Source organism: Trematomus bernacchii, unplaced genomic scaffold (assembly GCF_902827165.1).
Source record: "Trematomus bernacchii unplaced genomic scaffold, fTreBer1.1, whole genome shotgun sequence".
Taxonomy (NCBI): domain Eukaryota; kingdom Metazoa; phylum Chordata; class Actinopteri; order Perciformes; family Nototheniidae; genus Trematomus; species Trematomus bernacchii.
In genome coordinates, this window is record NW_022987593.1 from 14,732,591 (window position 1) to 14,759,112 (window position 26,522).

The 26,522-nt window shown below is 38.4% G+C and overlaps 3 protein-coding genes across 5 annotated transcripts in view; all 3 read right to left on the minus strand.

Moving 5' to 3' along the window:
• Positions 1 to 17,042, minus strand: part of LOC117481744 (E3 ubiquitin-protein ligase TRIM39-like) — a 108,530-nt gene extending 91,488 nt beyond the window's left edge. The window contains exon 1 of the mRNA XM_034129620.1: positions 16,895 to 17,042. The gene's annotated coding sequence lies outside the window, so the exon portion shown is untranslated. The remainder of the gene's footprint in view (positions 1 to 16,894) is intronic.
• Positions 11,758 to 13,392, minus strand: LOC117481974 (E3 ubiquitin/ISG15 ligase TRIM25-like). The gene is made up of 3 exons (XM_034129918.1): positions 13,039 to 13,392; positions 12,238 to 12,987; positions 11,758 to 11,958 (listed from the first exon to the last, which is right to left on the minus strand). Exons 1-3 carry the CDS (start codon positions 13,390 to 13,392, stop codon positions 11,758 to 11,760), a joined length of 1,305 nt encoding a protein of 434 aa, XP_033985809.1.
• A 1,318-nt stretch (positions 17,043 to 18,360) lies between the features above and the next one.
• The window catches only part of LOC117481770 (E3 ubiquitin-protein ligase TRIM21-like), a 48,825-nt gene continuing 40,663 nt past the window's right edge, over positions 18,361 to 26,522 (minus strand). The window contains exons 1-2 of one of the 3 annotated variants that reach the window (XM_034129665.1): positions 21,859 to 21,926; positions 18,361 to 20,296 (exon numbers count right to left, since the gene is read on the minus strand). In XM_034129665.1, the coding sequence (XP_033985556.1) occupies positions 18,654 to 20,288 (1,635 nt within the window). In that variant the 5' untranslated portion in view covers positions 20,289 to 20,296; positions 21,859 to 21,926 and the 3' untranslated portion in view covers positions 18,361 to 18,653. Of the gene's footprint in view, positions 20,297 to 21,858; positions 21,927 to 26,522 lie in introns of those variants that run through there. The other 2 variants (XM_034129667.1, XM_034129666.1) reach the window with 2 other exon arrangements.

Here is a 26,522-nt window from a genome sequence, read left to right on the forward strand (position 1 = left end):
ATGAAGTATATGTTGATTGAAAACTGTATTGTCTGTAGAATAATGACAGCATCTGTGTTTAGATTGGTTTCCTGAAGGCCTCGCTTTACAATACAGTGCTGCCTGTTGCCTGGTCGCAGACCGAAAATATTTCATCAATATTTTGGTTCCACATTTAGTTTGGAAGAAATGCAGTGTGTCCTGTATTGTTGTTGTATTCTTACTGTATTTATTAAATAACATAATTACTATTTCATCAATATGTATATGAACATTGGGGTTTCTGCTCTACCATAACAATACCTTTTGTTAATATTGAATGTCTTATTTCCAAACAGATAAGAGACTTTCTTTTATTATAAGTTTTCTGCTCACAATGACATGTTCTTTTATTTTGAAACCAACACTGTGAAGAAAAGTCCTGAGGGAGTATTGCAGTGATTTGTTAGTGCTTTTATTCAAATGTTTAAGAACATGGTGACTGTTGCCTTTCGTTTAGGTTTCATGTACAGTACAAACACTGTCAATGAGACTTTAATTTACTGGTACTGATACAGTTCTTGTGTATGTCGAAATAAAACACATTTTAAACGTTGACTTAAATAAATGTATTATGTCAAAAAATTACACATTAGGTTAGTTGAAAGCAATAATATTAAGTTTAAGCGAAAAATAATTCAACATCATACCATTGCTTTCAACTAACCTAATACAACTAACTCTAACCGAGAGTTGCCCGGTCATAAACTGGTAACAACAACAACTTGCTAAGGCAGACCCTCCTTAAGGGTGATAACGGCTGCTCAAGGTTGGAGCATCTGTGTCAGAGGGGGAAGGAGGACACTAGGACAAATTATTCCCTAACAATAACAACCTTAGCCCTAGTGTAGACCAATTTACTGTATGTTAAAGAATAACACTGATAGCAAATCTCTCAATACTTTACGACACATTTCTAACACCCCTAGTTGCTTCACATTTTAAACCTCAAACTGGTTCTTTGGTGGTAACCCAGCTAGCGGGGAACGTTCTCACAACTTTGGCTAACGTTACCTACAGGTTCTAATAAGGTTTTAAAGAAACGTTTTAATCTGATGTTCAAAGAACCTTTTTAGGATGTTTATTTTTTCAAATAATGTTCCTATAAGGTTTAAGGTTAACTAAGACATAACGTTTTAACTGCAACATTCAGAGGATGTTTTGAGGATGTTATTAAGGCCTGAGATGACAGAACATTTTTTTATAAAACGTTCCTTTAATGTGATATGTTAACAAAGGTGGAACGTTTTGCCTGCAACATTCTAAGGATATGTTTTGGACGTTGTTGGGGTAACACATTAAAGATGTTCTTTTATAAAACATTCCCTCAATGTTACATGATAACAAAAGAAGAACATTTTGAAAGCAACATTTGGATAATGTTTTCATGAGGTTATTCTTTTTTCTGCTCTACACGGCTGGGAGCAATCTCCAATCAACCACACCTGCAACCTGCTCATCAGCCACACTATGAAAGCCTGCAGCCTGCACTCATTCGCTGCCAGCTTGTTGCGAAAGGTTTGTTGCGTGCCGCTCTAGCTTTTTGCATGCAGATCTATTGACAACTTTGCCTGCTTTTGCCTCACACTGATTTTTGTGTCTCTCCCAGGAGGAATCCAAGGCCTGCCACACTCTCAAGACCAGCCAGGCCTCTCCACCCTGGAACAACTGTTTCCCACTGCTGCCATAACCAACCTCCACTCCCAGCTCCCCTTTTCTAATAAACAAATGTTACGCTCACCAGCTGATTCCGATTCATCCTTTTACGTGTTAATAGTCAAATTCCAATAGTTAAGTAAACTATCAAAATGATCCTAGTGACCACAGTGGTCAGTCCACTTACCCAGGACTTTTGGGTTGAGCAATTACAGGAATATTATGTCTTTATGTTCTAATAATGTAAAAATATTTTAGTAAATTGTTACCACAGAACATTTGCATAATGTTTTAAACATAAAGCATGTTATCCTTCTCTAAAATAATAACATTCTGGCAACATAAAAAAATCTAACTTGCAGCTGAAAACATTTTAAGAACAGTAGGGCATAATGTTCTAACAATGTTATCAAAAACATTTTAGGAAGGTTATCACCAAACATTTTAACAATGTTTTTAAAGAACGTTATCCTACCTTTAAGAAGAACATTCTGGGAACCAAAATAAAACGTCCCGCTGAAAACGTTTTAATTATAGTAGGGCATAATGTTGTAACAATGTTATCAAAAACATTTTAAGAAGGTTTTTAGAGAACGTTATCCTACCTTTCAGGAGAACATTCTGGGAACCAAACAAAAACTTCCCGCTGAAAACGTTTTAAGAATAGGAGGGCATAATGTTCTAACAATGTTATCACCAAACATTTTAAGAATGTTTTTAAAGAACGTTATCCTATCTTTCAGAAGAACGTTCTGGGAACCAAAAGAAAACTTCCCGCTGAAAACATTCCTAGAACAATGAATGTAACATTCTCAGAATGTTTTTAGAACCAAAAATGTCTAGCTGGGAAGCTTTTAATATGATACACCTATACAAAAAAGAGTAAGCAGGATGTAGGAAGTAATCAGTAAACAGTAATAATGGCAGGAAACCAGGAATGAGGTTAAACTCCTAACCACAGATATTCAGTTACAAGTTAGTTAAATCCAGAGGGCTGAACCGTAGGCCTGAGGACAAACAACACCATACTTATATAATATTTAGTTGAAATAATTAATATAATCACCTGTACTCACTAGTGTTTGACAGAGACTCTGCTGTGTTGTTGAGAAAGACCTCCAAGCTAGACATTTTTGGTTCTAAAAACATTCTGAGAATGTTACCATTCATTGTTCTAGGAATGTTTTCAGCGGGAAGTTTTCTTTTGGTTCCCAGAATGTTCTTCTGAAAGGTAGGATAATGTTCTCTAAAAACATTCTTAAAATATTTTGTGATTACCTTCTTCAAATGTTTTTGATAACATTGTTCGAACATTATGCCCTACTATTCTTAAAACTTTTTCAGCTGGACGTTTTATTTTGGTTCCCAGAATGTTCTTCTGAAAGGTAGGATAACTTTCTCTAAAAACATTTTTGTTGTTCTACACAGTCTACACAGTAGAAACAAACACATACAAACACTAACAGGGGTTTCAGGGACGGGCAGTGACAGTCAGCCCGTTCTTCTATATGTCTGTCGGTCTCAAATCTAAAGGGTGCAATAACGATTTTTATCCAAAATGCATAAACAGCGGACACTGTTTTATACGCAGCCCTCACAAACCACACACGGCCAGATAGCTTATCTAACAGTTAGAACCTGCATACGAGACACAACCTATATAGTCAGAAAAAACTGTGATTATTTTCTGATATTTTACACATATGATATTATGAATACTGTACCTTATGCCGCGTTTCCACTACAGCGCGCAGCCCGGTTTAAGAGGGCTGTGACGTCAGCGGCCCGTTTGTGGTTGCGTTTCCACTTGGCCTAGTACCGGCCGGCTGGTCCTAATTCTCAGTTTTTCTGGCCTCATAAAATCGTGGGGCCAGGGCCAAAGACAACCGGGCTGTGTTTGTGACGTCAACGCTCTCGGCTGCTGATTGGTCGGAGAGAATCGTCACAATCTGCGCGCGAGATAATCCATTTTTACAAACAGCATTTTTGTTAACGGAGGAGCTACAACAATGGCAAAGAAAAGCACACCATGGTCGGTCGAGGAAGTGACGACGTCCATTATATTGCAGATGATAAGGTCCAGCGGGTGCTCGACGGGACAACTCGCAATATCAAAGTCTTTCAGGAGGTCTCTACACAGACACTGGACTCTCCAACGGCGTTACTGGAGTCTGCATGGTACGTTTTTGCTAACGCTGTGTTATTTGCTTGAAAGCTTTGTGTCCCTGCTTTGTGTCCCTGCTTTGTGTCCCTATCTGTTTTAAAGCTCACTTCTAACAAATAAGTCTATTTTATCCTTACATTTATGTTCGACAACCCCGATGGAGCCCCGAAGGCTAGCTAGGCAGATAGCATTAGCGAGAGCTATTGTTTGCTAACACCATATGTGCCATTGTTTACGTTCAGTTTGTCTTTTCTATAGTTGTTGTTGCTATTTATAGTATTGTGCTGCAGTAGTTTGTGGAATTTACAAGTCATGTTTCTGTTCTAGATGATTACATTGGGACTAGCGAGGAGGAACAGTTCCGAACAACGTCCTCTGCATCAACAGCACAAACCGAGGAGGAGACGATCTGGCCCTGCAGGAACGGCAACTGGCCCAGCAGAATCAATGCCATGTCTTATCTTATTGCTTGTTGATAAATAATTGCACCCACCAGCGATCGCACAGAAAGATGGCATCATCTAGGCGTCCCTCTGCAGTCAGAAATATCATAAACACCATCGTCCACAAAGCACTGTACAGGGGTTTATGGATTTAAGAGAATACTTATCACAGTGAAACCTTTATCATCTGTTGCAATTAAAGCAAATAAGAGAATAAATACTTGGTTAAATAATACATTTTAACTCTTTAGCAGGACAACTCTGCATACTGTTTGAAATTGAGTTTGCTAGCTTGAGGTCCTCCTCTAAAACATAACATTACATAATGGTATTAAGAATACATGATAAATACATGTAGAAAAATTACTCAATTGTAATACCCTCGTTGTGCTAGACTCAAACACATTGCTTATATATTTCAAAGAGAAGAGAACAAAAGAAAACACCTATACAAAGAGAGCGGTGCACAGCGCTTAATATTTACTTGCACTATATTTCTGTTCATCTGGGTTATTGTGTTGCACTGTTGGAGGAGCCTGTGACCTAAGATGTTCATTGTCATAACTACACTAGCTATGTTCGTATGACAAAATAAAAAACCTTGAACCTTGAGGCTGTGTCTTTCAGACAAACCATCATAATCATATTATTTTATGCTGTGGATACTTTAGCCTCCATCCATGTTAACAATTTTTTACACTTGCATTTATGAATATAGTTCTGTTGTGTTTTACACTTTTGTATTTATGTTTATAGTTTGCTTTGATATTTGCTTAATTTATTAGATTATTATTATGGGGGCAGTACTGGTGCTTGAAATTCAAATATTTACTAAATAGTCAATTCTGATAACATTTTTTTGGTTTAAATAATTTGACAAACACATGTATGTGAAAAAGAAAAGATGTATTTATGTTCAATACAATACAATGAATATTTAGGTATTACACGTAGGTTTTCCTCAGGCATCCTGAAGTTCTCCACCCACTGAGTGTGTGAAAGATGGAACAATCACATTCCACCACTCGGTAGCTCGGTCGGTAACTTCTGAAATACACAAACAAAAGCATACATATTTTAATACGTAAAAGTGGTAGCTACAATTAATTAAATACTTGAAATACTTTGGTCGTATAGGGAGAGTGAGCCTAAACACATTGCTAGTTAGCGAACGTTAGCTTACCAAGTAGCATTGTAGTTAGTAGTGATTCGAGTCGTCCTGTAGTCTCTGCGGCGTAGGAGGACTGCCCGAACTCTCGCGTCAGCTTCTTCTATACCTCGTCTTGCTATACGTCGCCTCTTTCGAAACAACTCTTGTCTATTTCTTGTGATAATAAACCACACAGCAAAAAACAAGCAAACGATCGCTTTCACATCTCCATTGTTGTGTCGCATTGAAGATGACGTCACGGCAGTTTTAAGCAGCGTCGCTCCGCCTACACTGTTACTATAGATACTGACCCGGTTCCTAAACTGTAATGGAAACGCGCCACAAAGTGAGCTGGTCCTAACGAGGCCGGGCGCGGCCAAAGGAGGCCGAGCGGGGCCGAGCGAGGCTGTGTAGTGGAAACGCGGCATTAGTGTGATTATAAGTGCATGTGAGTGAATATTGGCATGCAAATTCGTTTTTATACGTCCTATTCATTGTCTCAATGCGCTCATACATCTTAAGAAAGTTATCACCAACAATTTTAAGAATGTCTTTAGAGAACGTTATCCTACCCTTCAGAAGAACATTCCGGGAACCAAACTAAAAACGTCCCGCTGGAAACGTTTTGAGAACAGTAGGGCATAATGTTCTAACAATGTTATCAAAAACATCTTAAGAAGGTTATCAAAAACATCTTAAAAGAAACAAGTATGACTCATGTTCTTTTAAATTTAGGCAGAGTTATATTGAATCATATACTTTTTTGTTTTACTTGCTCAATGCCAGGCTGTAAGCAACTGCGACCATTTAAGTAATCTTATCTTAACTGATGCTACCCTGGAAAACCAGAAACAGATTATGTCCTGTTATGCAAACCATTTTATATTCAAAAATATATCGGTGCCTCACTCCCATCACTCCTGGACCTCTACAACACCCGCCTCACCCGCAAAGCACTCAGCATTGTGGGTGACCCCACCCATCCCTCCAACTGCCTCTTCACCCTCCTGCCTTCAGGGAGGAGGGTGAAGAGGCAGTTGGGTCACCCACCCATCACTGATGGGTGGCACTGATAACAAAGCTGTGCTAACTTGATAACAAATTTTTTTTTATTTCCCTTTTCCTGCTTCGTATAAAGAGCTTCCCGCTGGTTCTCCTGGGGACAACCTTTATGTGAAACCGCTGGACAAAATCTAGGATGTAGAAACGTAGGCCGGAAAGCAGGAGTGAAGCTAAACTCCCAACCACAAAGATTCAGTTTAAAAGTCCCGAAAACTGACACGGAGAGATTGTGAAAGAAGCTAGCAGAAGCTGTTAAAGTGGGCTACTGTATAGTTACCCTGAGGACAGATAGCCGTTGTTATCTTGTTAACACTTTCCGAAGTATTACATTAAGAGTGGAGCCTTCACCTGAGTAGAGCTAAAGTTTTGTGTTAATCTTGCTTGTTGACAGGGTCAATATAATCAGCTGTACTCACCAGTGTTTGACAGAACCTCTGCTTTGTTGTTGAGAAGGATCTGATGAACTCAGTTTGTATTTTCTTTGAGAGAAACAAAGAAACTTGCCTCGACTTCGGTGTGGCTGCCTCTCTTATGCCCCTTTCACACCAACGCTTTTCCCGTTCTAGCTCCGTGCTAGAGCTTTTCTGGTTCGGAACCGGTTCTTCGGTTCAGCTCCCGCTCTGTTCACACCGCTCAGAGCCCGACTGGTGCTGCGTCATTGCGTCATCGTTTGCGTCATGACGTAACCGTTTGCGTGCCTGCCGATTGTATTGAAGCGCTACTCGTTTTGGTTTTGCTCTGTCGAAACGAAATGGAACAAATGGGACAACTTTACTACCAACTTTACAGTCGTTACATGCTACATTCAAAAGTTATTTACAATCATCATCATCAACTTCAACGACGATTCCGTAGGAGAAAGAAGGTAAATATGCGTCCTATTCGATGGCGTTAGAGCTAGCTGTTGTTAGCCTCTGCATGCGCCAAGCTCAAAATACCCAGCTTTGCAGCATTAATTACTATGGTATAACATTAAAACTGATTCTCAATGTTATTTCCACAGATCATGTTGAAGCTGGCGGAAAGGCGGATGTTGTGTGTTATTTGGACACAGCCCAGATCTTCCGACGTAAGCGTGACGTATGCGGTGCTTGCTTTCTAGGCCGACAACTTTTTGGTGCTTGAAACGAACCGGATTCCGGAGCTTAGAGGCGGCTCCGCTGCGGTGTGGGAAAAACCGGTGCTTTTCAAGCTCCAGCTCCGAACTGGCCCTGGAACCGCGTTGGTGTGAAAGGGGCTTTACAAACTTAACTTTCTGGGGTGTTACGTTGTTGCCAGGGTTCTAGTTATGTGGGAGCCAATGGGAGCTGAGCTCCCATAAGGAGGGGTCTGAGCTCCTATGAAAGCAATGAAAACATACATATGTGGGGGTCGCTAATAGATTACCAACAACCATTATTTTAATCACAATGTCAATGTTAACGAGGTAAATAGGCTAAAACAAAAACATGTTTTCCAAAAGAACTACGCATCGTATTCTCTCTTGAATGACAATATGCCTGCACTTCACCTCCAAATAAATGATTGCGCAATCTATGCATGTGAACGGGCTTCGCAAGCCGAGATGTGTTATGTGGTGTGCGTAGTTGAAACTTTTCATATTTAAAGTGGACCTATCATGCTATATTATAATAATATAGTGTAGGACCATACCTATATAAGGCATATTTATACTTTTTTTTTTTCAAAATACCAAACAGATCATGCATTTTAGCCATGCCTCATTTTGCTCAATTTGACATTTTTTAGCTCTGTTTTTGCAAGGGCAGATTCAGTGAGAACAGCACCATCTACAGGCCTGGCATATGTACTTCAGCGTCTCCAGCGCTTTCGAACGGCAATGGCCGTGGCTGTCTCCTCCTGATTGGTGGAGTTGGCTCAATAGCCGTAGCGCCACCGTCCTGATGTCAGGACAGTGTTCAAATCTGGATCAGTTTTTATCAGATCCGTTGCAGCCCCTTTTTTAGAGATTTGGGTATGGAGGAAAATAGAGAGGGTTGTGTTTTCTGACACTTGGTGAGTTCCCTGGAACACCGGGGACACATATTCATGTATAAAAGACGTACAAAAGTGCATTTTGCATGATAGGTCCCCTTTAAAACCTGTTTCACGCCTTCCCCCCGGTACCGGGCGGATAAACGCGTCATTTGCAGGAAACAACGTCTAAGGAATCTTAATATTGAATAAAACTATGAATGTGTTATATCCATGTAACGGGAAGAAACTCAGCTAACTGATCTTTTTAATTTTTTTTTCAAAAAAAACCCACAATGCTAGCACTCAGCCTCTGAATTAGCCTCGATCGAAAAAACGGGACCGACTAAGGCACATAAACTCACTCAGAACTCCCTTATTACTTATCCTAGATGCACAACCAAACACTATTTTTTGGTGTCCTGGAGACACTGAATCTAACGGTGCCCACCTCAACACTCAGTGATAAACATTCGAGACGCTATCAACGAAAGCGTACATCATCACATGTGGAGCCAAGAAGCTAAACATATAAATATGGCTTACCTTGGTCAAAAGTGGTCTTCAATGGCATTAAAACGATAAAAAAACGATGCTGCAGTTAATCCATAGGTTCATCCTATGTGTCTGTGCCTTCTTTGAAATTATTTCTGATAATCCATAAGCAATACAACTGCGTTTTAGTTTCCAAACTCCAGAAGGAGACATTCCTCCAGTTTAGTTTCGCTTTCCACACGCGAAGCGGCAACATTTTTTCTTTACAATGTATGTGTATGTGAGTATCCTCCTTCGATTGTATTGGCTCTAACGGTCACAAGGGTATGTCAACCAACCAGATCGAGCAAGGGGGGCCAGAGATAGGTCAAATCCACCCAAATGACCCCAGATGGCCCAGTTTTTGGCTAAATCTCTCTAAAAAGGTCAAATTTCACTTGTTTTGCATCAATCTTGATACAGGGTACTTATTATATGTTGTACTTTGGATTCCTAAAGCTTTTAGTCTACTAACCCATCATCCAAGGGTAGTTTTCACTATCTGTAAAAAATAATTTTTGGACGGACACTATAATTTACAGTTTTTTACTATGTAAAATCTGAATTTTCTTTAAAATAAAAAACATTTATATTGATTCTGACACTTCTACATCCAACTCACAGGTTTATCATTACTTTGAGAAAAGATTATTAATTTAACCCTTTTAGAAGGGAAGATATGGTCATTTGTTCTGGGAATGTCATTTTCGAGCCTGAGACCTGAAAAACAGGCTCAGAGTGGAACAGGGTTTGTAGCAAGTAGAGGGCTGCTGCTGCGTGCGGGCATGCGTGCATGCGTGCACTTGCGTTAGTTTTAAAGACCCCCATAAAACTCAGATTATAACTCGAACCCTGGTTGTAGCCCTCCTCTTTCCTGGATTGCTCTACCCCTTCCTGCCGGTCTTAAGAGTATTGTATTCTTGTTGTTAGGACTTGATTTTGGTGACTCACAAGAATTTGCGTGGTTTAGCATGAGGTGTGTGTGGCACGTGCCAAATTAATTTATTGAGTAAACGTTTTGAGGGGTAGCACAGAGCTGTTCTTCTGTACCACGTTGATGCCAAAATAAAAAAAACGTAGTGGGACTTTTTATAAAGCACTGCAGGTACCAGAGCAGGGCTCATATTGAGTTACACTATTATACATCAAATTCACAATGAGTATTGGAGCAAAAGTAGGATGTTAAAAAGGGAATAATGACCTGAACTTCCTAACTGCAGCTCAATCTTTATAGTTTTTTTTTACTGTGGTATTGAATCACCTAATGAGAATTGTGGTATTTTACTGCTATTTGAATTGATTACGACTAAGATAAGATGAGATGGACCTTTATCAGATTTACTAGATGTCGGTGTTGTGATGTGCCTGGAAAGCAAACAATTAAAAATATAATTAATGCATTTTTAGGATTAATCCATAAATATAAACTGTTGTTATATCACGTAAAAGATCCACTCGTTTTTTTTTATCTCTAACAGAAAATGTTTGACACATTTATCGAGCAACTGTTTTTATACTGTTCAACAAGTAAGGATAAATTCAAAAAATAAAGTATGGCCATTGTTGGACTATTAAATAGACCACCATTTAAAACAACTGTTGTCCTTGGTCAACATGTGTGGTCATCCTGTACATGTGTAACAAACTGTGTCTCCTCATATATCAGTGTTTGGTTTACAGTACAGTGACTCCATGCTTATCTCTCCTTTGTGTTGTGCTCCATCCAGTGGACACTCAGCGCCAGAACACCAGGAAGTGGTGTACATGGACGCCGGTGTTACTGAAGTACAACCAGCTAATAGATTAGTAATGGATAAAATAACACCAGCATTATTTTTACAATATCTTTAAATTAACTATTTAAAATGTTTGTTTTTTTCAGATGATATAACGCTACCCATTCTTACTTTGATTTACACTTCACATTAATTGTGTTGTCTTTGCCTTTTAACCAATGAAACTCAGTATACATGAACACATATTTGCCTTGTCTGATATCCTTTAATGATTGGTACAATTCTTGAAATGTTTTAATTAAAAAAGAAAGACAGATGAGTCTTCTTGGTGGCAGAGTCCATCATCCCTGTGCTGGGTTGATGAAGGGTTTACAGGAAACACAATGCATTTGTCATAAAAAAAACAACTTAAGTGTAAACCAGCCTTATGTTCAATAACTAGTTTACTTTACAGTTTTGATTTAACAGTCACATATTTACAGATTAGTTACACCAAGTTATTAGTAATTAGCCAAACCACCTTTCCTACAAAAAAAGAAAATTACGTTGGCATGTACTGTATACTTTAATTTCATTTGACACAAAATGTTTATATGCTAGAATAACTATAACAAAAACTGTGTTCTCTATATAGTGAAGGCATGGAATAGGCATAACCTTAATGACATGTTTTTTTGGCTGCACATCAAATAATAAAATGACTTTGCTTTAAAGTAATTTAGCAACATTCAAATGTGACATATTTCATAACAAAAAGTGATTTATTCTGGAAGCGAAAAATAATGTTCGTGGCTTTATCAGAGGTTCGACTGGATATTCATTCTCCACAAAGACAAATGCATCAATTTATAGTGTTGACTATGTAATGGGATACATAATATCAAATATCTTAACAATTGTCTGTGAACCAATCCACACAGTAAACAGATTCTGTAGAAAATAAGATGAAAACTATAGTTTTTATACTAAATATGTTTGTTTATTACCTTGAATGGGAATAAATCAATAAAGCAAACGTGATTAGTTTACTCTGACAGGAGAGATGATCAGAGGTGCAGAGTTTTGACCCCCATCATTCACACACGGACTGAAGTATGGGAAGAGTTTCTCAGTGAATGAGCAGCCAGTAAAGGAGTAGATCAGAGCTGCAGTATCTACGTCATAAAAGGAGACCAGACCCTCCTCATAATCCACAAACACCCGCACCTTCTGAGGCTGAGACTTCAGAGAGAGACTGACTGGAGGATCATCAAGAGCTTTGTACTCATTTCCATTTCTCAACCAGGCTATCCAGATACCCCTCTGAGGGCTCAGTCTGATTTTCCCCATCCGGTTTATGGACTCTGTGACCACTCCTAATTCTCAGTCAGTCTTTCCTTTAACTTGAACCTCATAGTAAAATGTTCCTGAAGAGAAACTCTGCTTCCCTAAAACACAAACGGAATAATGAAATCTTTTTGGGTTGTATGCAAGATTTTTTGTCACATCACCAAGACTGACTCGTTTTCCACCACCAGACAGGATGAGATTGGGATGTGCTGTATCAGGATCAAGAGTCACATTTACTGCGTACTTCTGGACATCCTTCAGCTTAGCCTCAAGCAGTTTCCTCAGTTCAGTGAGTGTCTCCTCCAGCTGAGCCACAGCTTTTTCCACATTCCCCTCATATGATGGTGGAGGGATGATGACCTTTGTCCAGTCCTTGGTGGGTGATGGGTGTTGGATGTTTAGGGTCTTGACACTCTGGAGAACATGGAGGTGGTCTTCAGAACGCGATAGATGTTCAACCTTTGCACTTCTCTTCTTCAGCTCAGAGATTTCTAGGTCCAGTTCTTTGATTAAAGTTTCAGCCTTCTTTTCAGTTTCTTTCTGCTTCTCTTTGATAGTGTTGATGAGTCTCTCAACAGACTCCTTCAGAGCAGTAAAGACCTGAACAAGTTCTGCTACCTCTCTGTCTGCATCTTTCTCCGTGAGGTCGACTGAGTGTTTGATTTCCTGAATCTTCAGTCGTCTCCTCTGGATCATCTGCTGAATTTTAGCCTCTGTCTTCCCCAACTCTGCCTTCTTATCTTCATATTCTTCTTTGAGAGGAACAACATCATGCATCTTGTGGTCTGAGAAATGGCAGAGCATACAGACACATGTCTGGTCGGTCTTACAGAACAGCTCCAGAGGTTTATCGTGCTTCGGACACATCCTGTCTTCCAGGTTCTCCACAGGGTCGATCAGCTGATGTCTTTTCAGTACTGACTTTTTCAGATGAGGCTCCAGGTGAGTCTCACAGTAGGAGGTCAGACACACCAGGCAGGACTTCAGGGCCTTCAGTTTGGTTTCAGTGCAGACGTCACAGGGAACTTCTCCTGGTTTGAAGACTTGTTGCTCTGAGCTGCTGCTGCTGCTGGCTTTCTGTTGAGCCGACTGTCTGAACTGAGCTACCATCTCAGAGATGAAAGTGTTAACGTGCAGCTCAGGTCTTGTGTTGAACTCTTTTTTACACATGGGACACTGGCACCTGTCACTTCTATCCCAGTGTTCAGTGATGCAGTCTTTACAGAAGTTGTGTCCACATGATGTGCTGACTGGATCAGTGAACACATCCAGACAGATGGAGCAGAGAAACTGATCTTCAGATTGCAGGTAGCTTGCTGCAGCCATATCTACGTCTGTTGTGTGGAAGAAGAACATTTTATTTAAAATAGAGTTATTTTGTTGAAAAAAAACATGTGGGATTTTATTGTATATGCTTTCTTTTGACTTGCACTATGCACATCTAACCATTCAACTCATGATAATAAGTTCAAGATAGCTACCATGGCAATACGCAATGAATATGTCCATAAACCTGTTTTTGACTAGGACTTGGCGATATGGAGAATATAAAACATCACAACGTTTTTTCACTAAATGCATACTAAGGCATATTCTGGGCTTTACTATTTGTGCACAAAGTTTTTTCACGTGTATATTTTTTATAAATAATCATCATAATAATCAATGGTGATATAATGACCAAGTGGGTCAACACAAATAATTAAACGGATAGAACAGTCTGGTAATTTAAGAACATGACATCACTTTACTGTAATGCAGACTTTAAACCAGGAAATGACACTCATGCAGTTTTACTGAAATCTAAGACTATATCCAGAGTTGTATCCAGATAATGATATGACATTTATAAATACATTAGCCCTAATGTAGACCAATTCATATTAAAGGTCCCATGTCATGGCCATTTCTACTGATCATAATTCCATTGTTGAGGTCTACTAAAATATATTTATATTGTGCAATTTTCCAAAATCACATTGGTTTCTCATACAGCATCTCTGTATAGTATGTGTATTCACTCTCTGTCCTAAACGGCTTGTTGGAGCTCCTGCCCCCCCTCCCTATGAGGCCAGTGGCCGTCTGCGAGACAGCGAGACACAGCTAAACCCAGCCCGACACCCGCAGCCTGGCTGGGAGTTTGTGTGTGTGCTCACACACCGACTCACAGCCTCGCCGCGTCCCGCCGTCTCAGGGAGGAGAAATCGGCAGAGCTGCAGCTGAGAAAAGATTGAGTGTGTGTGTGAGGAAGTCAGCGGATTGGTACATTTTGACCAATCCACGGACTTAACGTAACGGCTCCACGGACGTAACGGCTCCACGGATTGGTCCATTTGGACCAATGGGTCCATTTGGGTATGGGCATGTCACCATACCCAGGAAGAAAACAATGGAAAAAGAGAAATCTCCAACGAGGCGTTCTGGGGCAGCATAGACAGGTATTTAAGCTTTTAATATGACAAACCTATACAAAAAAAGAGTAAGCAGTATGTAGGAAGTAATCAGTAAACAGTAATAATGGCCAGAAACCAGGAATGAGGTTAAACTCCTAACCGCAGATATTCAGTTACAGGTGTTACGGGCGGTGTTTCTGCCGGGCCGCAAAATAGCTGTGAGTTTATCGTAATATTTGCAGAATTATAAATATATAAAAATATTTTTTCATAATATATTTTTTACATTTTCGCACCTATAACAGTCATACAAAACATAAAAAATAAATCGAAATTGGTTTCTTTTAGCGGCAGAATCCGTGTATGGTTCGTTTTTTGGTTTTTCCGTTTCAAAACCGAATATGAAATCTAAAAACCGGTGTCGTTTTTTTGTTCGAATAGTTTACGGATAATCCAGTGAATGCTGTAGCCTAGTTAAACTTCCAACAGAAAACAGTTGAAAATGGCTTTTATGATGTTCCGAGGGATTCGGCGGCTCAGCCTAAGGTTTCAACCTCGTACAAGAAAGTTACCGGTGCGCCAAGTAGGAAGTGGAGCACACAGGAGACAACAGTTTCATTGCAGACTCTTATGTTTATGTGGGGAAATGGCAGTGCATACATTATTTGAGATATATTTCGAACTCAGACTTCATTTTAAGGACATTTCGGCCAGGGGTGTAGAGCTATTTGTTTAAGCACCGGATTGGCAAAACAGGAGAGTCTGCCTTGATCCATGAATTCACGTCCGTGACATTCACAGTATCTGTTTCCCACAGCTGTTTTATAGAAGGAAAACCTCCTTCACTTCATGAAATGGCTGCAGCGTCAGGAGGCAGTGGGACGTGTAACTCAGCAGCCTCTGAGAAGTGCAGCACCAGCGCGTAAAGAGCTGTGCCCTTTTACGCACCGCCTTCACTGTGTTTACCTTCATTAGAACAGTTTAAGAGTGACTGCAGGCTTCTACGTTTTAATCACACACACCCACACACCCCTACACACATCGAACTGCCCGATTATCCCCCCTATAGAGTGCAACAGTGACGCGTCCTAAAACCGGAAGTAAGTTAGCATTTTACCACTTCCTGTTCCTTCCTTTTCTAATCATAAATCTATCGATTAGATTTATGATTCGAAAATTATAAAAGTAGGTTAGACATGTGGATATCATCCGGCTGAACAAAACGTGATCTGTCTCATCAATTTGTGTCAACCACAGAGCTTATTTCGAGCTATTTTCCAAAATCCTATGGAGAAATTGCATTGGTTTTTGTCGAAGGAACCAGAAGGAGTTCCGGGGTTTTAGGACGCGTCACTGTGGCACTCTATGGCTGCGTCTCAGGTCGGTTAAATGGAATCCTTGCGTCCCTCACTTGCGTTGTTTCCCTGCGTTTAGTCCCTCCCACCAGGGAAGCATGGAGAGACGCAAGGAAACAACGAGAAGCAGGGAAATGAGTTTTAAGAGCAATGGGACGTCCTTTCCTCCGGAGCGTCACGTGAAGCGACGTCCGTTTGTGATGACACCGCACAGCTGATGTCTGACAGCAGCTCATGTCCCCGTTGTTTTCACAAACACCCCCGCATCTGTTAGTACACATTTACTGACATATACATTTGTATCATCTGTTGTAGAACCAAATACATTAAATAAAATAAGAACTCATTCTCAAACCGTTAACATTCAAGACATAATAAGTTCAAGATAGCTACCATGGCAAAACAGCAATGGATGTTTCCTTATCCTGTTGTTTAGACTACGGCTGGGCGATATGGAGAATATAAAACATCACAAAATGTTTCACCCCAACATCTCTAACGATATTGTAGATTAACTATTTGTGCACAAAATATTTACACAATAACATTTTTGATGGATAATCAGAAAAAGCAAATGGTTTGAACCGTCTGGAAGTTTAAGAAAGTTACATCACTTTACTGTAATGCAGCCTTTAAAAGCAGGAAATGACACTTTTGCAATTTTAGTAATTCGGAAAGATCTGACACTATATCTAGTCTAATATCCAGATGATGATATAATATTGATAACATCCTTAGCCCTAGTGTAGACCCAACTTATATTAAAGAATAACACTGATAACAAAGCTCTCAGTACTTTGTGACACACCTATCTGCTTCACATTTTAAACCTCAAACTGGTTCTTTGGTGGTAAGCTTTTAATATGACACACCTCTACAAAAAAGAGTAAGCAGTATGTAGGAAGTAATCAGTAAACAGTAATAATGGCAGGAAACCAGGAATGAGGATAAACTCCTAACCGCAGAGATTCAGTTACAGGTTAGTTCAATCCAGAGGACTGAACCGTAGGCCTGAGGACAAACAACACCATACTTATATCATATTTTGTTGAAAGTGTAAATATAATCAGATGTACTCACCAGTGTTTGACAGAGACTCTGCTGTGTTGCTGAGAAAGATCTGATGAACTCAGTTTGTATTTTCTTTAGACAGAAACAGAGACTAGTCTCGACTGCAGTGTGGCTGCCTCTCTGACTAACATAACTTTCATTTCCTGAGTGTGACGTGAAGCTCTCCTCTTTCCACTGTAGCTCCTCCTCTCACTGCAGCTGGTTGTGTTCCCTCCCTCTGATTCACACAGGTGTTGTGAAATACCAGCGACTCTTCAGGTTAAAATGGAGCAAAGGTGGTGCTAACAGTGGGGAGAGTGAGATATGTGAAAAGTGTTGTTATCTTTTATCATTTGTGTTGAAACTGTCTCAGCTATACTTTAACCAGAACAGTTTAGTTTATTGGACACAGATATTTTTAACCTCTTTCACCAAGTCAAGATCAATCTAGTATTTGAATATAGTAATATACAATGTAAAGTAAAATAAGAGCATTTTAGATATGTGACTACTTTTGACCTTTTTCTGTTATCTATCCTCATTGATGCCCATTATATTTATTGCATGACTGGTGTATTATTTAGCATTAGTTTGATCTATATGTACAAAATAAAACTGGGAACTGATTGTATTTCTCACAAGAGGACCTCATTGTGAGTTAACTCTACATTTAAAAGTGCAGATAACTTTATATCAGGGATCTTAAAGAAATAAACTCAAAGAAGGAAAATGGACGCCTTTCAAGTTAATTATTAAACAATTAATGCAAATGTTGATGCATCAGATTCATACATTTATGAAGGATCTTAATTTATTTTTCTAATCTTGACAAATATCATTGACTTGTTCTCCTTATATTATCATACCTTGAGTTGTTGGTATTGTTAAACGCCTTATACTTATGGGGATGAAATTACCTATAATGGGTATAGTTGATTTTAGCCATTTCACCCATCCCTCGATAGAGCTGAGGTCAAATAATTATAAACCAGGAGATTTTATTAAATGAAACTGCATTTTTCATACTATTTATAGTTGTCAAAGATAGATATTTATTAATTAAATGCAGTGACTTCCTCTCTGTATATAGTAGTGTTCATAGGTAGTGGCAGAGTCCATCATTCCTGAGCTGGATTTATTAAAACTCAATTCATTTATCATAAAATACAACTTAACGTTTAAACCAGACTTATCTGTGTAGTGTTGGATGCTCAAGTCACTGCTCACTCAGTTCTGTCGTTCAACAAAAAGTTTATTTGACAGGTTTTTTTATTTTACAAACACATATTCACAGATGTCTTCCATTCAAGTTCCCAGTAATTAACCAAACCACCTTTTTACACAAAGTAGAAAATGTTGCTGGCATTTATTCTACAAATGTAGTCCAACTTTTAATGCTGATAACAATTGAATACTCTATTCTGTAGACACTAAAAGCATGTCATATCCCTTATACCTAATAAAGGCCACGTTACATTAGAAAAGTAAGCATTCTATTGGCTGCACAACAAATAGAAAACAATTTCGTCACACTGAAGGGAACATATTTCATGGTTTCAGAAACAGTGATTCCTTCTGGAAGTAAAACATAATGTTTGTTGCTTCATCAGATGTTTAAATAGATATTCTCCACAAGGATTAATGCAGCAATTTACAATGTTGACTTGTATAAATCAATTTGCCAGAGTAAACAGATTCTGTAGAAAATAAGATGGAAGCTATACAGTTTTGATACTAAATATGTTTGTTTATTACCTTGAATGGAAATAAATCAATATAGGATAAGTGATTAGTTTACTCTGACAGGAGAGATGATCAGAGGTGCAGAGTTTTTACCACCATCATTATTACAGGGACCAAAGAATGGGTAGAGTTTCTCAGTGAAGGAGCAGCCAGTGAAGGAGTAGATAAGAGCTGCAGCATCTACGTCATAAAAGGAGACCAGACCCTCCTCATAATCCACAAACACCCCCACCTTCTGAGGCTGAGACTTCAGAGAGAGAAGAACTGGAGGATCATCAAGAGCTTTGTACTCGATTCCATTTCTCAACCATATAGTCCAGAAACCCCACTGAGGGCCCAGTTTGATTCCTCCCTTCCTGTTGATCGACTCTCTGGCCACTCCTAATTCCCACTCGGTCTTTCCTTTAACTTGAACCTCAAAGTAAAATCTGCCTGAAGAGAAACTCTGCTTTCCTAAAACACAAATACAATCAGAAAATCTCTCTGGGTTTTTTGGGAGATTCTTCTTTACATCACTATCACTCACTTGTTTTCCATCATCAGACAGGATGAGTTCAGGATGTGCTGTATCAGGATCAAGAGTCACATCCACTGCATACTTCTGGAACCTCTTCAGCTCAGCTTCAATCAGCTTCTTCATCTCTTCACTGAAAGTCTCCTCCAGCTGAACCACAGCTCTCACCACAGTTCCCTCATGTGATGAATGGATGCTGACCTCTGTCCAGTCCTTGGTGGGTGGAGCAACTTTAAGGGACATGAATCTTTGGAGAAGATGGAGGTGGTCTTCAGAGTGTGTGACCTGCTCCACCTCAGAGCTTCTCTTCTTCAGCTCAGAGATTTCCTGTTCCAGCTCTTTGATGAAATCTTCCGCCTGGTTTTCAGTAGTTTTCTGCTTCTCTTTGATCGTGTTGATGAGATTGGCCTGGCCTCTCTCAACAGACTCCTTCAGAGCAGTGAAGACCTGAACTCCTTCTGCTTCCTCTCTATCTGCTTCTTTCTTACTGAGGTCCACTGAGTGTTTGATCTCCTCAATCTTCAGTTGTCTCTTCTGGATCATCTGCTGAATTTCTGTCTCAAGCTCAGCCTTCTTCCCTTCATATTCTTGTTTGAGAGGAACCACATCATGCATCTTGTGGTCTGAAACAGTGCAGAGCATGCAGACACATGTCTGGTCGGTCTTACAGAACAGCTCCAGAGGTTTATCGTGCTTCGTACACATCCTGTCTTCCAGGTTCTCCACAGGGTCGATCAGCTGATGTCTTTTCAGACCTGACTTTGTCAGATGAGGCTCCAGGTGAGTCTCACAGTAGGAGGTCAGACACACCAGGCAGGACTTCAGGGCCTTCAGTTTGGTTTCAGTGCAGACGTCACAGGGAACTTCTCCTGGTTTGAAGACTTGTTGCTCTGAGCTGCTGCTGCTGCTGCTGGCTTTCTGTTGAGCCGACTGTCTGAACTCAGCGACCATCTCAGAGATGAAAGTGTTAACGTGAAGCTCAGGTCTTGTGTTGAACTCTTTATTACACATGGGACACTGGCACCTGTCACTTGTATCCCAGTGTTCAGTGATGCAGGTTTTGCAGAAGTTGTGTCCACATGGTATAGTGACTGGATCAGTGAACACATCCAGACAGATGGAGCACAGAAACCGATCTTCTGGTGGTACATAATTTGCAGTAGCCATATCTACACCTGTAGTGTGGAAGGAAGAATATTTTCTTTAAAATACAGTTACAGAAAAATAAAGAAATTAGATTGAAATTGGCCAGAGTCATTACAATTTAATATATGCTGTTTTGACTTGCAACCGTTAACATTCAAGACATAATAGGTTCAAGATAGCTACCATGGCAAAACAGCAATGAATGTTTCCTTATCCTGTTGTTTAGACTACGGCTGGGCGATATGGAGAATATAAAACATCACAACATTTTTCCCCCACCACCTCTAACAATATTGTAGATTGACTATTTGTGCACAAAATATTTACACAATAACATTTTTGATGGATAATCAGAAAAAAGCAAATGGTTTGAACAGTTTGGTAGTTTAAGAAAGTTACATCACTTTACTGAAATGCAGCCTTTAAAACCAGGAAATGACTCTTATGCAATTTTATTATTTTGGAAAGATCTGACACTATATCTAGTCTAATATCCAGATGATGATATAACATTGATAACTACCTTAGCCCTAGTGTAGACCAATGTATATTAAACAACACTGATAACAAAGCTCTCAGTACTTTGTGACACACCTATTTGCCTCACATTTTAAACCTCAAACTGGTTCTTTGGTGGGTAAGCTTTTAATATGACACACTTCTACAAAAAAAGAGTCTGCAGTATGGTACTGGTGTATTATTTAGCATGAATTTGTATCTAGATATACCAAAACAAAAAAGTGCGTATTTAGAGTCTGAAAAAACAAAAAAGGGCGTATTTTTCAGACTCTAAATACGTACTTTTTTTTTTTTTTTTTCAGACACTCTAAATATACGCACTTTTTGAGTTTTATTTTCAGACACTCTAAATATACGCACTTTTTCTTTTGTTTCAGAGGAGTGTTGGGGGTTAGGATTAAATTAAAAAGTGGCGACATAACCTACAGCTATCTATATAACAGTTACACTTACGGGACTGTCATTTCTTTTACTTATATCAGAGTATTTTACAGTTACTTTTACTGGACCTAAATACTGCCACCACCACTGGTGATTTGACACAAAATATGTAAGCACACAAGTCAAGAGAAACACAAGTAAACAACTTTCCTGTGAGCCTGAGACATTCCCAGTTACCTGCATTATGATTAAAAACAGGTGATGGATTTAAACTATTTAAACATGTAATACTGTCCTCTGACCAGCAGGGGGCAGCGTGAGGCCACGTGGAGAGAAACTGATGCTGATGTTTGTGGACACCTGTTAGTTTTATACTTCCTGGTTTAGTTTCCTAGTACCTGAACAATCATAATCTTAACTCATAATATTCCAGCATACAATTACATTTGAGAGAATAGATTAAAATGTTGAGTTACTGTTATTTATTTACATGTTATTCTACATTATACTTCATATATCTATCTATCTGTTAGGTAATGTGGAAAGGGTAAAGGGAGGACCCAAATGCAGACTTCAAAAAGGAAAAAGGTCTATAAACAAAAGGCGAGCTTTATTCCAAAGCCGATGAGCACAAAAACAAGGCATGAAAAAACATAGATAGCACAAGGTAGCGAATACAAACAAAACTGACCGTGACTGACATGGAGGGAGACAGGAAAAACCAACAATGAACCGACCAGGCACACAGGGGAAGACAAGACTAAATACAGAGAGGGGTAATCACAAGAGAAGACACAGCTGGGGTAAGGGAGGCAGAAACACAAGGGCAACAGGTGAACACAATCAGACAATCAGACACACCAGGGAAACTAACGACAGGAAGGCAAACACAGGAAGAAGGAACAGAGAAGACACAAGGAGGAAAACATTTCAAAACAAAGGTGGAAAATGAAAACATAAATACAAAACCGTAACACTATCTATCTATCTACTCCACATGTGAAAGGCCTGTGTTGTTGTTTTTATTCTACTACATGTATTTAACATTTTTAAGTTAATAGTTTGAATTAATAATGCTAAATATATTTCATATTTGTTTGATGTATTATTATATATTTAACTAACCGGCAGTAATTAAAACTAGCACCACCTACTATTATACTACATGTATTTGATTACTTTAGTTACTTTAACGATCAAAGAAGTTAAGTAAGAAATAATTCCAATGTGTACTATAGGACAAAAGCGCTACACACACACACACACACACACACACACACACACACACACACACACACACAGACACATACACATACACACACACACACACACACACCCACACATACACATACACATACACACACACACATACACACACACACAGACACACACAAAAACACACACACACACATACACACACACACACATACACACACACACACAGACACACACAGACACACACAGACACACACATACACACCCACACATACACATACACATAAACACACACATACACACACACAGACACACACACACAGACACACATACACACACACAGACACACATACACACACATACACACACAGACACACACATACACACACACACACACACAGACACACACATACACACACACACACATACACATTAACTCACACACACAAACACACACACACACACATACACACACATACACATACTCACACACACATACACATATACTCACACACAAATACACACACACACATACACACACACACACACACACACACACACACACACAGATAGACACACACACACATACACACACACACACACACACACGCACACACACACGCACACACACACACAAATACACATATACTCACATACACACAGACATACACACAGACATATGCACATGCGCACACACACACACACACACACACACACACACACACACACACACACACACACACACACACACACACACACACACACACACACACACACACACACACACAGCAACTCAGGGTTCAATATCTTCCACAAGGACACATCGACATGTTGAATGCATTGGCTGGGATCGAACCATCAACCATTGAAAGACGACGCACTCCCTCGCAGCCACAGTCTAAATGTATCCTATTACAAAGCCAACGATGTACATTTCTTCCAAAATAAATCACTGTTTCTAATAACGTCAAATATGTCAAGCTGCTGTTTGCAGCTCTTCTTGGAAAACAACCCAAAATCCAAGTTTTTGATAATGTCTCTCTTTGATGTCCAGCCAAAACAAATGCTTAATATTGCAAGAAATAGGTCTCATATTGATAAGATTGTATTGTGTACAGAATAGAGTATTCTTCATCGTTATACCAACATTAAAAGATAACGGACAAAGTACATCGATAAACTAAACTATCTTATTTTGACGAAATATACATGACTTTTTAAACTATATACTAAATAAAGGTCTTGTTTGACATTTTCGTTGCGTACGTTTTGTGTGACATTTATATGACATACTATACTTGTTAGTATAGTATATAGTGTAGTATTGTTGTTGTGTATAACATACCATACCAGGACTATTTATCACATATCACACGTTTATGACATATGAGTTTAATGACTATTTATACTATAACTTTTTTTACTTTTATTTAAATTACTTTTTCATGGCAGACATTACATTATAGTGTGACAAACCTTTTTTGACATTTTTATGGCTTACTTTAATGACATTATATCACACCCACTATACTTGGACTTTTTTTTTTTAAATAACTTGTGAATTTGATCATTTATTGTATGTCATACTTCTTTTGACATTTTCATGACATACTTTAGTTTAATATGACATTTTAATGGCCCACTATACTCCTACTCTTATGACAATTATATGACAGGACCTGCACTTTATTCATCCAGCAGAGGCTCAGTCAGAAGGGGCTTGGACTGGGAATCGTATGATCGCCGGTTCAATTCCCTGAACAGACCTAAAATAAGTATTCCTACTGTAGTATTAGGATTGGTTAAAACCAGAGACCAAAATTCACTGTGACAAAAATAAAGAGGGTTTCATCCTCCGATTCTAAATTCAACAACAAAAAATGACCCAACTAAATGTATAATTGTATTTACATAAGATAAGATAAGATAGAACTTTATTGATCCTAATTTGGTTGTATTATTTACCAAAATGTATTTGTTATTATTATTATTAGTATATATATATTTTTTTTCTTCTTTCCCTTCTATTTGATGTTTCTCATTGTAATTAGGCCACTATGATTATCATTTATTATTCTTTATGAATTATCTCTGTGCTTTTATTTAACCAGAACAGTTTAGTTTATTGGACACAGACATTTGTAACCTCTTTCGCCAAGGCAAGATCAATCTAGTATTTTAATATAGTAATATACAATGTAATGTCAAATAAGATAATTTTAGATATGTGACTGCTTTGACCTTTTCCTGTTATCTATCCTCATTGATGTCCATTATATTTATTGCAGGACAGGTGTATTATTTAGCATTAGTTTGATCTAGATGTACAAAATAAACCTGGAAACTGATTGTATTTCTCACAAGAGGACCTCATTGTGAGTTAACTCTACATTTAATCGAGCAGGGAACTTTATATCAGGGATTTTACTTAAAGAAATAAACTCAAAGAAGGAAAATGGATGCCTTTCAAGTTAATTATTAAACAAATTTAATACAAATGCTGATGCATCAGATTCATACATTTATGAAGGATCTTAATTTATTTTTCTAATCTTGACAAATATCATTGACTTGTTATCCTTATATTATCATACCTTGAGTTGTTGGTATTGTTAAACCCCTTATACTTATGGGGATGAAATTACCTATAATGGGTATAGTTGATTTTAGCCATTTCACCCATCCCTCGATAGAGCTGAGGTCAAATAATTATAAACCAGGAGATTTTGTTAAATGAAACTAAATTTTTCATACTTTTTATAGTTGTCAAAGAGAGCTATGTATTAATTAAATACAGTGACTTCCTCTCTGTATATAGTAGTGTTCATAGGTAGTGGCAGAGTCCATCATTCCTGAGCTGGATTTATATAAAACCAAATAAATGTATCATGAAATACAACTTAACGTTTAAACCAGACTTATCTGTTTAGTGTTGGATGCTGAAGTCACTGCTCACTCAGGTCTGTCGTTCAACAAAAAGTTTATTTCACAGGTTTTATTATTTTACAAACACATATTCACAGATGTCTTCGATTCAAGTTACCAGTAATTAACCAAACCACCTTTTTACACAAAGTAGAAAATGTTGCTGGCATTTATTCTACAAATGTAGTCCAACTTTTTATGCTGATAACAATTGAATACTCTATTCTGTAGACACTAAAAGCATGTCATATCCCTTATACCTAACAAAGGCCCCGTTACATTAGAAAAGTAAGCATTTTTTTGGCTGTACATCAAATAGAAAACAATTTCGTCATACTGAAGGGAACATATTTCATGGTTTCAGAAACACTGATTCCTTCTGGAAGTAAAACATAATGTTTGTTGCTTCATCAGATGTTTAAATAGATATTCTCCACAAAGATTAATGCAGCAATTTACAATGTTGACTTTTTGTGCACAAAATATTTACACAATAACATTTTTGATGGATAATCAGAAAAAAGCAAATGGTTTGAACAGTTTGGTAGTTTAAGAAAGTTACATCACTTTACTGAAATGCAGCCTTTAAAACCAGGAAATGACTCTTATGCAATTTTATTATTTTGGAAAGATCTGACACTATATCTAGTCTAATATCCAGATGATGATATAACATTGATAACTACCTTAGCCCTAGTGTAGACCAATGTATATTAAACAACACTGATAACAAAGCTCTCAGTACTTTGTGACACACCTATTTGCCTCACATTTTAAACCTCAAACTGGTTCTTTGGTGGGTAAGCTTTTAATATGACACACTTCTACAAAAAAAGAGTCTGCAGTATGGTACTGGTGTATTATTTAGCATGAATTTGTATCTAGATATACCAAAACAAAACAAAAAAGTGCGTATTTAGAGTCTGAAAAAACAAAAAAGGGCGTATTTTTCAGACTCTAAATACGTACTTTTTTTTTTTTTTTTTCAGACACTCTAAATATACGCACTTTTTGAGTTTTATTTTCAGACACTCTAAATATACGCACTTTTTCTTTGTTTCAGAGGAGTGTTGGGGGTTAGGATTAAATTAAAAAGTGGCGACATAACCTACAGCTATCTATATAACAGTTACACTTACGGGACTGTCATTTCTTTTACTTATATCAGAGTATTTTACAGTTACTTTTACTGGACCTAAATACTGCCACCACCAC